Source organism: Anser anser, assembly GCF_964211835.1.
Source record: "Anser anser genome assembly, chromosome: 3".
Lineage (NCBI taxonomy): Eukaryota > Metazoa > Chordata > Aves > Anseriformes > Anatidae > Anser > Anser anser.
In genome coordinates, this window is record NC_139722.1 from 77,477,804 (window position 1) to 77,489,782 (window position 11,979).

The following is an 11,979-nucleotide window of genomic DNA, read 5'->3' on the forward strand; positions in this document are numbered from 1 at the left end:
GCTGTCTTCAAAGAAGAGACTCCAGTTTGTAATGTGTAAGAAAAGATGACGTACCATCTTTTTATTTAAGAGAGTGCCCAGAATACACATAGATACTACGTTGATAGTAAAAGGAGGAATATTTGAAAGGGGAGACATAAAGAATGTAACGATAGCTACTTTAATTATACATATGAGTGTTCATATGCCAACCGTTATGAATAATAAGTGTTCACAGAAAATCCAGACTAAGCTTATTTTTCCTTAGAGAAGTCAAAAGAAACTTTAAAAAAGGGGAGAAATTTTATTACTTACTCCGATGGTCACATTTCTTGAAGCTACACATCCTTGTTTGGATGTGTGGGCCTGTACAAGCACTCCTGGTGACATCACATGACCTTCCTCGCATCTGAGTCCCAGAGCCACAGGTAACTGAGCACTTTGTCCAGTCTGACCAGGGTGACCAGCCTTCCTCACTGTCATCAGCTGGCAAGCAAAAGATACAAAAAAGTGCTTAGCATTAAAAGTTGTTTCTATTACCGCACTTGGAAGATTTTCACTTCCCTTTCTCTGTATAATACATGCTTTCTCCTTTAGATCTCTTTCTAATTTGAGCTACCACTGAAGTTATGGAAATGTGGTTTAAGAAAATGAGAGGTTAGCCCAGATTAGATCCTGAACCTCCCTGTGTGCAGTGCACTTGCACAAGGCACCGACCCCTTGAAGAAGGACATCTTACTTCTAGAATGCACTGAGACAAACACTCAATTCCCATATGCCTTTGACTTCAGCATACAGGTCAGTATGATGCACACCTCTGAACACAACACTACCATGAACATGATCAAGAGCGTATTGAAAGAATGTGCTCTATACTCTGAATAGGTAAAAAACTCTTAGTTTATTCCAATGCGTTTTTATTTAGAACATCTAACCAACTGAAGTAGAGATGTTTTCTTCTGTAATAGATCTGATCTGTACAGAGTGAAGAGTACTGAACTCACACTGAAGTCCTAGTAAAAGACTTAGTAAAGACTTGGTAAGTAAAGAAGACGTAGTAAAATTACTAGAACTATCACTCCAAAGCCCAGGCCACAGCCTGCAATTCTGTCTTAAATTAACCTTGTCAACCTGTTCCATATAACAAAAGAAGGCAAAAAGATGTCCTAACTTATGCTAGTCTGTTTTAATTAGGCAGTATGGAATAGGAACAACAGTACATAGTGTTGCAAACAAATAAAAACCAGAATGCCTAACCTTTGAAAATATGACTGGGGAGGAATATGCATCTAACCTCTAGTGTCCAACTTAGCTATGCAAGTTACCAGCTTACTTCTAAGCAACCAATATAATTAGTGAAGAAAGCACAACTCCTCCAGAAGGTAACTTTGAGCAGCAAAGTTATTTCATATGATCCTTTCATACAAATAAGTTTTTTATTTCTTCTTACTTGCTTTACCTCTTGTTGTGACCTCTCCAACCACTAGTAGTGTTTTAAAAACTGACAAAAAGTATCTCTTTCGTTGGCTAAATACTTACAGTGTGAGCAGACCGGGCAGCATTCACCTTCAATAAAAGATGGATCAGCACATGAGACTGGTGGGCAGGTTATTTGATGGCATACAATTTTAGAATCCTACAGGCAAAGAAAACAACATACTGACTTACACTCACATAGAGAAGCAAATAAAGCTGTTTTTTTTTCTGGGGAAGGTTTTATGTATAGAAGTTCTTTGATTTGTTCTAAATGCCACGGACATGGGGACTTTTTTTCTTGAAAAAGTTTCATAAGTCTAGGCCAAGCTCTCAGTAAATGTGACCAGACCTGGACAGTCGAGCTGGATTAAACCTGCTGTTTGTTTCTGCAGAGAAGAATATCTCCCAAACCTTACCTTGCAGGTGCACTTCGTGCAGCTATCTACAATCCAGCTTTCATTATCTGCAAAGACACGGCCATCCTGCCAGCAAACAGACTGGTTCTTGAGTGTTTTGTTAGGCCCAATCAATTCCCACATAATTTGGTTCTCTTCAGACTAGAAGATGAAGCAAATGAAAAAGTTAGTGCACTTTGTAATCAAATAATTTTAAACAAGGCAAAACTGAGAAACACTACTGGATTTAAATTTTCCATAAAAAAATCTATACTTTTACATATGTACATAAAGATGATGACCTCAGGTACTGCAATACTGTGTATTAATTTTTCGCTAATAGCACAACTACACTCATCCAGTAGCAGGGGAAATCTGTTCTCAGGAGTTTTTCTTCCTTTACATGGGAAGATTTTACTCTTGAGACATATGGAATATTAATAAACTTCTTTCAGAAAAGATCAACTTATCCAGAATAAGATTTGCACACTTCAGTAAAACATTGCCATCTCACTTACTACAAATATCTCATATACTTACAGTTTTGGTACCTTTTGCATACTTGTTGATGCATTCAGAAATGTATAAGCATGGTAACATTGCTTTAACGGTATACAGATAAGGTATAGTTTGCTGGCTTTCAATTTCCAAACTTGCAGTATCTTTTAAAGGTTTGATTTCTTCTGTGTGTGAGTGCATGTGTATGTGTTCTTTTAAACCCAGTCAGTGAAAACCAAGCCTTCATTAAAGAGCCATACTCAAGAACTACCTTACTAGTCACTTTGAAAATGTGGGTCATAGAAACCTCTATTAGCCTCGCCATCTATGAATCAAAGCGCCAGGGGGAAGAGAAAGGAAAGAGCCCCAAAAAACAGACCTCTTTCAGTTCTTCAGCCTTGCAGGTACTTACCACTTTTTGGAGATTATCAGCTAAGTTATTCACCACAATGCGCAGGCCAGTGAGCTCAGTGAACATTGTTCCCAGCTCTTCACAGGAGCGGTCACAGAACTCAGCCTTCTTCTCTGGTTTTTCACCCACATACTCGGTTGTGACAGCAGGGCTCAAGTGAAGTATTTCAGTGCTCTCGTTGATGGTGTTCACTTCAGCTGGTAGCAAGGGAGGGAAAAAGAAGAGTTGCATATAAAAAGTTCTTCCACAGACTACAGATTCCTGCTGAAATCACAGATTGGCACCCATGGGTAGAGTTTAAACACAGCTCTTTTGGAACAGCTTCATGTTATATTATACCCTGAATAAAAGAGAAGGGTGAGATGTCAGCTGGTTCCAATAATCGTCTTTCCCTTTTCAAAATTAAAAGTCAAGCTCTGTCTTGCACAGTGCTCGCTTTAAAACACTGTTGGCACTGCAACACATTCATTTATGAAGAAAGCGAAAAGGACATAGTAACAGAAAATCAAATCCATTTCATCCACTCAGAGTCATGAAAGGTTTCTTATTTTTTCATGACCTATCGTGTTTTCTCAATGAGAGAAAAAGACACAATAGAAGCCTCCTCGCAGCAAGTCGTTGGCATTGTTCTGCCCATATAGCCCGTGTTTACTTGGACCAATATGCAATATATAACCAACCTCTGGGCTGCTTATGTTTCACTGCCTGGTGTCAAACTCAGAGGAGCTGTTATATTGTTAGTTTAATTCTGAACTGAAATGGAGATCAAGCTAAGATCAGGTTGATTTGTCGCTCCAACCACTCCTCCATCAGGCAAAACTTAATTAAGATGGAACTTCTCGTGCATTACAGAGGGAGAACTGAACATGTTCTAATATCAGAGTTTAAAAGACCTCCCTGTCTATAGCAAACTCTTGAAAAAGAATGTAACAGAAAGCATCAGCAGTAATTAAAAAATAAAAGATATAAAACACTCATAACTACATAAAATAATCTGGCTTCTATTAAGCATTTAAATCTTCACCAGGTAAATATTCTACAGCTTCCATGAAAACTTTCTGTAAGGACTCAATGGCACATTCAACTTTATTACCAGCTACATAGAAATCCATACTGTCCCATCACTCAGTAAAGATTTGTTTACCAGATTTAGAAATGCTGTAATAACTTGAGGTTACCAAGTGAAAGAGAGAAGCAAAGCATATAGCAGTGTAAAAAGAAGAAATCAGCAGAGGAATGTGAGTCATAAAACATATCCTTCTGAACACCCCAATACCAGTCACTGTAGACAAGCCATGGAAGGTGGCAACGCTAAAAAAAAATTTTATGGCTTGATTTCATGCTTGATCGTACATGAAGCGCTAGAGTTAAATGTACAGGCAATGAAAATGGGAGCAGAATTATTCTCTATTCTCTATTCACTTAGAAGTCTAAAAAAAAAAAAAGAACAAAGAACCAACCCATAAGATGACATTAAATAATTGCTTCTCAACTGTATTTAAGATATTTAGTTTGATGTGATTTTCTATTACTAGGTATGGAGTATCTGCTGCTAGCCACCGTCGACAACAAATTGTTTGCAGTGTTCCAGGATTTATATAATTGCCTTATCTTCACTTACAGGATGGAAGAAAACCGATACACCACATAACGGATCAGACTTCTCTGTGTCATAACTGTTTATTTCAACTGCTTTTTGATTCCCTGGAAAGAATGCAATTTTCCTACCACACTGAAACACCAGGTTTCTCAGATTCCCCCATAGCACTTCTCAGGTCATTAATTTCATATTTTTCAAGCCAACATGGAGTGTGCCTTGACCGGAACATTCTAAGGACATTAATAAAGCTGCAATCTCAGCAGGAAACATAAACCAAAACGATGTTAGAAGAGCTAAATCCACACTTCCTAGTGGTACTTGGCAGCGACTGAAAGAAGATGCCTGGGGATCACTGCAAAATCAGTTCTCTGCTGCTGGCTTCCTGCTAATTTCCTAAGGAGCACATGATTACCTTAAAATGAGAAACCAGAACAGCAGAATGTGCATCCCTTCACATACGCAAATCTCATTCTGTTGATCTAGCTGGAGAAGGGATTTTACTGATGTGTCTACTTAGGCGTGTTTTTGTCATCTCTCCTACTCAGCACTGTGTGTAAGACCTGCTTAAAATATTTGCAACCACCACACTACAGAGATACTTTCCTACCCTCAACTCAACTTAGTCTCAAGCTACCATTTCATTATACCTCACCTTCTCATACTGCAATAAGGTACAGAAGGGAAACACAGTCCTGGTTCTGAAAAAGCAGCAGGATTTTTGTGCCCTCGCTGCTGAGGGCAATTCACTGGTAATGTCTGCCATGTGGGACACTCTCATGTAAGTTGTCACCTTAGCGCCTGTACCTCAGCTCAACGGGCAGGCGAGGAAAATGGGAAAATACCTATGTATTCTGTGCTCAGTAGCATATTGCCCATGGCTTTTCATCTGTGATAATTAACCTGGATAGGCAATGCCAGAAAATCCCAGTCATGCACGTAAGAAAATTCTCAGGTCATTCTGACAGCCTCCAACAACAGCATGCCATTAGCCCTCTTCTGCCATTAGACAAGCAATTTCCATCTTGTAGTGTTCTCTTGGTATTGTAAAATAAAAGTCAAAATACTGTGTATGAAATCATTTGCTAAGTATTTCCCAGGAAGCATAAAACCAAAATCTGTGTAATTTATCAGACCTGAAAATTTGGTAGTTGACAAACATGACAAAATATGCATTAAAAACGATGCTGCTGGTTATGGCGGCTAAAGTAGGTATGTAACAGTATGCAAAACTCAATTATCCCTTTAGACTCCCATTGGCTTCCTCTTTATAGTAGAAATACTGTACTAAAATATTCCATTTTTACTTGGTGATATTTCAAAACATTTCCTTTGTGGTAATCAACCAATAGTAATACAAATGATTTGAAGACACCCTCTTTCATTTGTTTTGCTGGTTAAATCTATTTACACCTAGGGAGCCCAGCATCTTGAATAATGACACGGTTCTGTCTCTGACCACTGAATATGCCCTCTACATTCTACCTCAGTTTCTGGGAATATTGCTTCCCCTGGCAAATGAAGCAGGGTAGCTGAACGGAATCCTTCCTGAAACCATGTCTTATTTAGATTACAGTTGGACCTAAATAAATGTTCTATTCTCCCACAACAGTTCTGATCTCAAGCATTTTCTTCCACCAACAAAGCTGAAAACCAGTAATCAGTAGTTCTGTGCTGTTTGTAGTTTCTGAGTACAGAAAACAGTGTGGCTGGGATACATGATAATCAACAAATGAGGGCTTGTTTTCTTACTTGTGCCATCTAAGGCCACTTCCATTCTAGCCCACAAGACTCGTTTCTAACACATCATCACACCTGTGTCTGAGGTCCTGCAGCAAGGCACACCTCTGGAATGTACGGGATAACCAACCAATATCCTTTATCAAGATTTAAAAACCAACCAGCAAGCTCACTTAATTTTTTGTACATATACATACATATATATATATACATGCATATTTATGTATCTTAGAGACTTCTCATTGTAAAATCTCAGAACTCTGTCTGCCTTTGAAGAAGTTAAGACCTGATACTGCTTAACTTTCGGGGTATGTAAAAGCAAGGAAAAAAGTTGAGCATTGTCTGTTTAACTGACTTGCTCAATGTCATATGTCTTGGCAAAATGACAGAAATAATGGCATTTCAGATGATAAGAGTTTCAAATAAAATCCCCAAGTCCTGACTGCCTTGTGCAAACACCATGTTCTTATGGAATCAATTGTCTTTGAGTCTTGACTGAGCTCCTGCCAGTTACAAACGCTGGAAAGTAAACTAGCACCTCCCATGAGCTCTACTGCAAAACCTTAGTGCATACTTGACAAATTTTCATTACTCTGTCATGAGGAATCCAATCTACTCCCACGCACAGAGGGCTCCCCTCCTGGTGAGGTCAGCACGTACAGGACTAACAAGAATCCACGGCAGCCTGTCACACACATGCCTTCCATAGTTTCTTATTTTGCTTTCGTTGTTTTGGTTAACACCCTTCTGGGATTCAAACCCAAAGCCTATTTCATTTGAGAAACTCATTGTTGAGTAACTCGGTGTTTTTAAGACGCGTCCCTGAGATTTGCTCATGGACCCATTGAGAATCAGGAGCAGAATTCAGAAAATGTTCTTAGTCTTGTGCTCAAAGCATCAGAGTTTTCCTCATGGAAGAAGATAGATATTTTCATACATATACATTTTTCCTTCTATTTCTATTTCTTTCTTTTTCTTGACAGCTTTTCTCCCTGCTTCGAAACAGAGACTCAGAGTTACAAACCAGCAGCATGAACTAAAGATGTAGGCTGGAGAGAAGGAATGCTATCTCAAGACAGCTAACAAGCATGCTCCTTTCACCACCAAAAAGCAACTTGCTTCCTTTTTCATCACCAAATAAGAATCCTCTACAATTTCCAAGGGATCTGTTGCATGGCTTTAATATAATAAATCAATATTGGCAATTCTCATTTTCAAAGTCAACTGAACAATATTAATGGGGGAAGAAAAGCCTTACTTGACTGGCTCCTCTGGCATCCTTTTTTACGCAGAACATCCTCTACTGAAGTATCAAAGATTAACTGAATATTTTGCAAGAGACCCTGTAGTAATAATAAAAAATAAATAAAAAAACAGTTAGATCAATTTGGAATTAACCAATAACTAATCTGTCTCAACCCCGTGCTACTGACTGGATTTAGCTGACTGGTAAATATGAAAATAAAACAATCTACTAGACATTAAAAAATGTATTGATGGTTCTGTTATATACAATTTCAATACTTTAAGCAACAAAATTAGGTATTTTCTGAAATAGGTCATAATAAAACAGTAATAGATTGTAGTTCTATGACGCATTGGTCATGAGGTCAAAGCCAACTTTAGAAGCTCCTGCCCCATTGCACCTCCATCCTTAACCAGTCATTCCCATGCACTCTTCAATTGCGCTGACACTACCCTGAGACGACACTATAAAAACAGACCAGTATGTTTCACTTACTCTATTTTTAAACTAATTCCTTTCTTTTTTGAGACTATTTCTTATTTCAGTGGCCAACTGAACTGTACAGTTCCAAAACTAGTTCCATCAGCACAACTTAGTCATGGAGGCAGGAATGGAGAGGCCGTGGGCAACAACTTCTGACCTTCCTGCCAAAACTAGTCAACACATGGAACCACTCTCCAGCATGTCATCCTCTGACTGACAACTAGATGGCATAATAGGATGAGAAAATAAAGGGCTTTACAAATTTTTGAAGCCATGAGTTCAAGTTTGATTTCAACTGTAAGTGAAAAGAAGCTATCCTTAGAGTACATGGACCAGATCACATCATTTTATGGACAAGAAATCATTTTCATTTAATAGGAAAACCAGAAAGTTTGTAATTGCTTTGTTTTAAAACAAAAGAGAAGCAAAATGCTTTCCACAAGAAAAGAAAAAAAATCTTTAACAAGACTGATCAAAACATTTTGTTCTGATTTTTTTCCTTTTTTTTTTTTTTAATTGAAATGAAAGGTTATTTATTCAAATTGGCAAATCAAGATATTCTGTTAGGGTATGGTCCAACACCACACCCTTCAACTCAATTAAAAATTCTTTTCTTCCTCTATCTTTTTCAAATAAAATTGAACAAATATCAACAGGTTCTGTGAACTGAACAGAAATACTTCAACCAAAAAATAGGTCTTCAAGCTATTTCCAGAGTTCTGCAAAATCACCACAAAAAAAATGTGACATTCAGAAGCCTTACATCTGGAAAACAAAGAAGATTTGTGTGCACTTCTCCTGACCTTAGACTTTATCAGTCCTTTACCACTCCTACTGCTTTCAAGAACTCCCAAATTCATGCAATATGGATCCAGCAATGAATAAAAACACATTTTGGAGAAACGCTTGGGAAAACCTGTGACCTCGTCAAATCCAACGGACATTGTGAGAAAAAAAATGCACCTATTGCATCTTCAGAAACTCTCTGCAGATACATTACCTCAACAGAGACCTCCGGGTTACCTACCCTGAAGTGATTCTCCCGAATGGACCCTTTTGCCACATACATTCTGCTGCTCTCTGCTTTCAGCTGTTCATAGAAAGGCTCCTCCAGAATGAAGCTGTCAATAAGGTCACAGCCAACATAGAGGTTGTAGTTCTCCCCTGCCACTTGCACAGTGAGGTTCTTCCATTGCGAGTCAGCAAGGTCCACGTCTTCCAGGGAAATCACGTTCTGGAAGCCATCCACCCAATAGATGAGGTCCAGGGTATTGGCTCGGCCATTGGAAATTATCTCAAACTGCCTCTCACTGATGCCAGGACCCTCTAAGGCAAGGATGGTGCCTCTAGATTGCCTGTCCTGTCTCAGGGTGGCTGAAAGGATAAAGCCCTCATTTTGCCGTATGAGTTTGACAATCTTTTTTAACTTCTCTGGTTTAAATGGAGGTATATGGTCAAACCGAATGAAACGGTATGCTGGGATAGTGGGATCTGGACCCCGAAACAATTTTGCTCCAACTGTCTTTCGGTTTATATTACTGATTTGAAGTAAATCAAAGGTATTCTCCTCTTCCTTGTCACCATCTGAAAAAATTAACAGTGTGTGACAATGTGACTACAAAAATCATCTTAAGAAACATTTCTGCACACTATACTTAGTAACTGCAATTATACGATGCACATGAAGATCAGCAGAGCAAACCTGGTACTCTCCTACCTCCACAAACATAATTGCTTTACTAGCAAGCAACTGAATAATATTTTCCATCTGTCATTTTCATTTACATGACACCTCTCTTCTTTTATGTCTGTATGTATCAATATGCCATCATATAACTAAACACATGACTATATAATTTATAGCATTATATAATACACAATTGTACATAATGTTCATGAACTCTATGTTCATGTATGTCTATGCACAGATGCAAGTAACGATGTAATCAGTAGATATTTTTACATATATGAATGGATAAGAAAACTGAGCCAATTTCTGTATTTTGACTATCAGCTAACAAAAATCAAATGATGAGAAGCCATGTGACAACAGGAAGCAAGAGATGTGCATTTTAAAGGTTCAGGACAAGAAATCAGATGTAAATGAGGGCCTGGCACTGTGCCAAATTACATTTTACTTATATTTGGTCTGTAGAGGTTTATTTCTTTAACTCCATCTTTTTAAAAAGTTCATCCCAAGTGATTCTGTTTATTGCGCAATATATTTATACTGCAGAGAAAAGTATAATAGCAATTACTTCTGAGATTATATACATTTCAATCAATAATTTCTAAAGAAAAAAAATATTAGAAAATCTTCATTTAGCAGTAGCTAGATGCATCTACCAAAAAAAAAAAAAAAAGCCCCAGCAACTACAATTCCAGACACTTTAAAAAAGTCATATATGTTTACTGTGCCTACTGTATGTCAGGTAAGACTATTTCTACACCAAGTTTTAGCTTTGTGAGTTAACTATATCTAGCTAAGCACTTACCCTGAGCATCTGAGGAAACCCACAGGGTTATCAAGACAGCAAGCCACAACAGCCCACTCCTCTGCACCATAACTCCTATGAAAAACCAAAAATAAGTATTAGGGAAATAACCTTTGTCAACTACAAATATTTTAATTTGCCTTAGGACATAAGCAGAATTCTCATTATATACCCCAACTACACATAGGAAATCAAATTCCTATCTTTTTTGATTATCGTCATGCTTATTCATTACTGATGCCAGAAGTAAAGTAAAGTGGCATCAAGTGAAAGGATGAAGAACTCTACAGTAAGGCTCCTTTTCATTTAAATGACCCTACTAGGAAAAAAAAATAAAAGAAAGCCACACAGAAACTACACTTTTTTTGCACAATCTTTTTACCAGGTGGCATAGGGACCAGATGATACTGCATGATATACAGCACATTAGTAGCTGCAACTTTACTTTGGATCACAAGGCTGAAATTTCTCATTCAGATGAAAACCCTTGCAGGACAATAGGACCTCACTACATGCTAGTTTTAATCACTAGGGATAGTTTTCATTCAGTGCCTTTCCCAGTGTCTTCACACAAACGTCTCCCTCCTTCTCATACACGTATCATTACCCATTCCTACAACCCTCTGTACCCAATCATAGCTGGAGAAAGTGACTTCCAACGCGATGCTATTTTCGCCCCGCGGCGCTGTACGGCGAAAAGCCACATAACTGCATCTCCACACGCGTGTGCTCTCACAGAGCAGGCGGCACTCACTTGGACGTGCAGACACTCACTCCTCCGCACACACCTCCCGCTCCAACACTCCCAGCGCTACACACGTTTTTGGAAGCACTCGGGGATACCACCTTTGGCTGCCAGACATTTCTTTTTTTCCCGCAGCTCCTCTGATTTCTCGCCTCTTACTACGGACGGGGCTGCGCTCATTGGGGATGCGCTTTACCTGCAGCACCCCTCACGCCCAGCACCTCCCCGTGGGGCAATGCCCAGACGCCCCTGTCCCTGTCCCTGTCCCAGGTCGGGTCGCCTCATCCCCCACCTCCAGGCTCCGTAGCCCAGGGCGAAGCCCACCGGAGCAGCCCCCGGGGGTGCTCCTCGGAGGGGCACGGCGCCCATCGCCTCACCTGGCATGGGGGGAGCCGACGGGGCGAGGAGGCTCTGCCTGCTCCGGGGGCGACGCCGGCGGAGCGGGGTGCGGAGCGGGGCGCGGAGCGGATCGCGAAGCCCAGCCGCCGTCGCACGTCCCTCCGCGGCCCCGCGCCCCGCGCCGCCGCCTTTATGGGCTGCGGGCCGGGCCCCGCTGTCAATCAGCGGCGCCGGGGCGCGCCCCCGGCTCGCTGCTCGGCGGCGGTGACACGGCCCCCCCTCGCCCCCTATCCGCCCCCCGCCGCCCCCTCCCCGCCGGGCCGCCCGCTCTCGCCTACCTGCGAGGCGGCGGCGGGCCCGGCCCCTTGCCCCGCGCCGCCCCGCGACCGCCCTGCGCAGGGGCGGTGCGAGAGGCGGGACGGGCCCCCCGGGGCGAGCGGGGAGAGGGAGAGGCGGCGGGGCCGGTGCGGAGACCCCGCGAGCCGCTGCCGGGACCCGAGAGCGGACGGGAGCCGCCGCCGCGGCCTTCCGAGCCCCGTCCCCGCGGGCGGCTGGCGGGGAGAGCGGCTGCGGC

General features: G+C 41.1%; 1 protein-coding gene across 1 annotated transcript in view; it reads right to left on the reverse strand.

The window, feature by feature from the left end:
- THBS2 (thrombospondin 2) overlaps window positions 1-11,688 on the reverse strand; it is a 34,172-nt gene extending 22,484 nt beyond the window's left edge. Inside the window, exons 1-8 of the mRNA XM_083830473.1 lie at window positions 11,444-11,688; window positions 10,322-10,396; window positions 8,854-9,410; window positions 7,356-7,440; window positions 2,761-2,957; window positions 1,872-2,012; window positions 1,519-1,615; window positions 295-465 (exon numbers count right to left, since the gene is read on the reverse strand). Of these exons, the coding sequence (XP_083686599.1) occupies window positions 295-465; window positions 1,519-1,615; window positions 1,872-2,012; window positions 2,761-2,957; window positions 7,356-7,440; window positions 8,854-9,410; window positions 10,322-10,396; window positions 11,444-11,450 (1,330 nt within the window). The 5' untranslated portion in view covers window positions 11,451-11,688. The remainder of the gene's footprint in view (window positions 1-294; window positions 466-1,518; window positions 1,616-1,871; window positions 2,013-2,760; window positions 2,958-7,355; window positions 7,441-8,853; window positions 9,411-10,321; window positions 10,397-11,443) is intronic.
- Window positions 11,689-11,979: the final 291 nt, after the last annotated feature.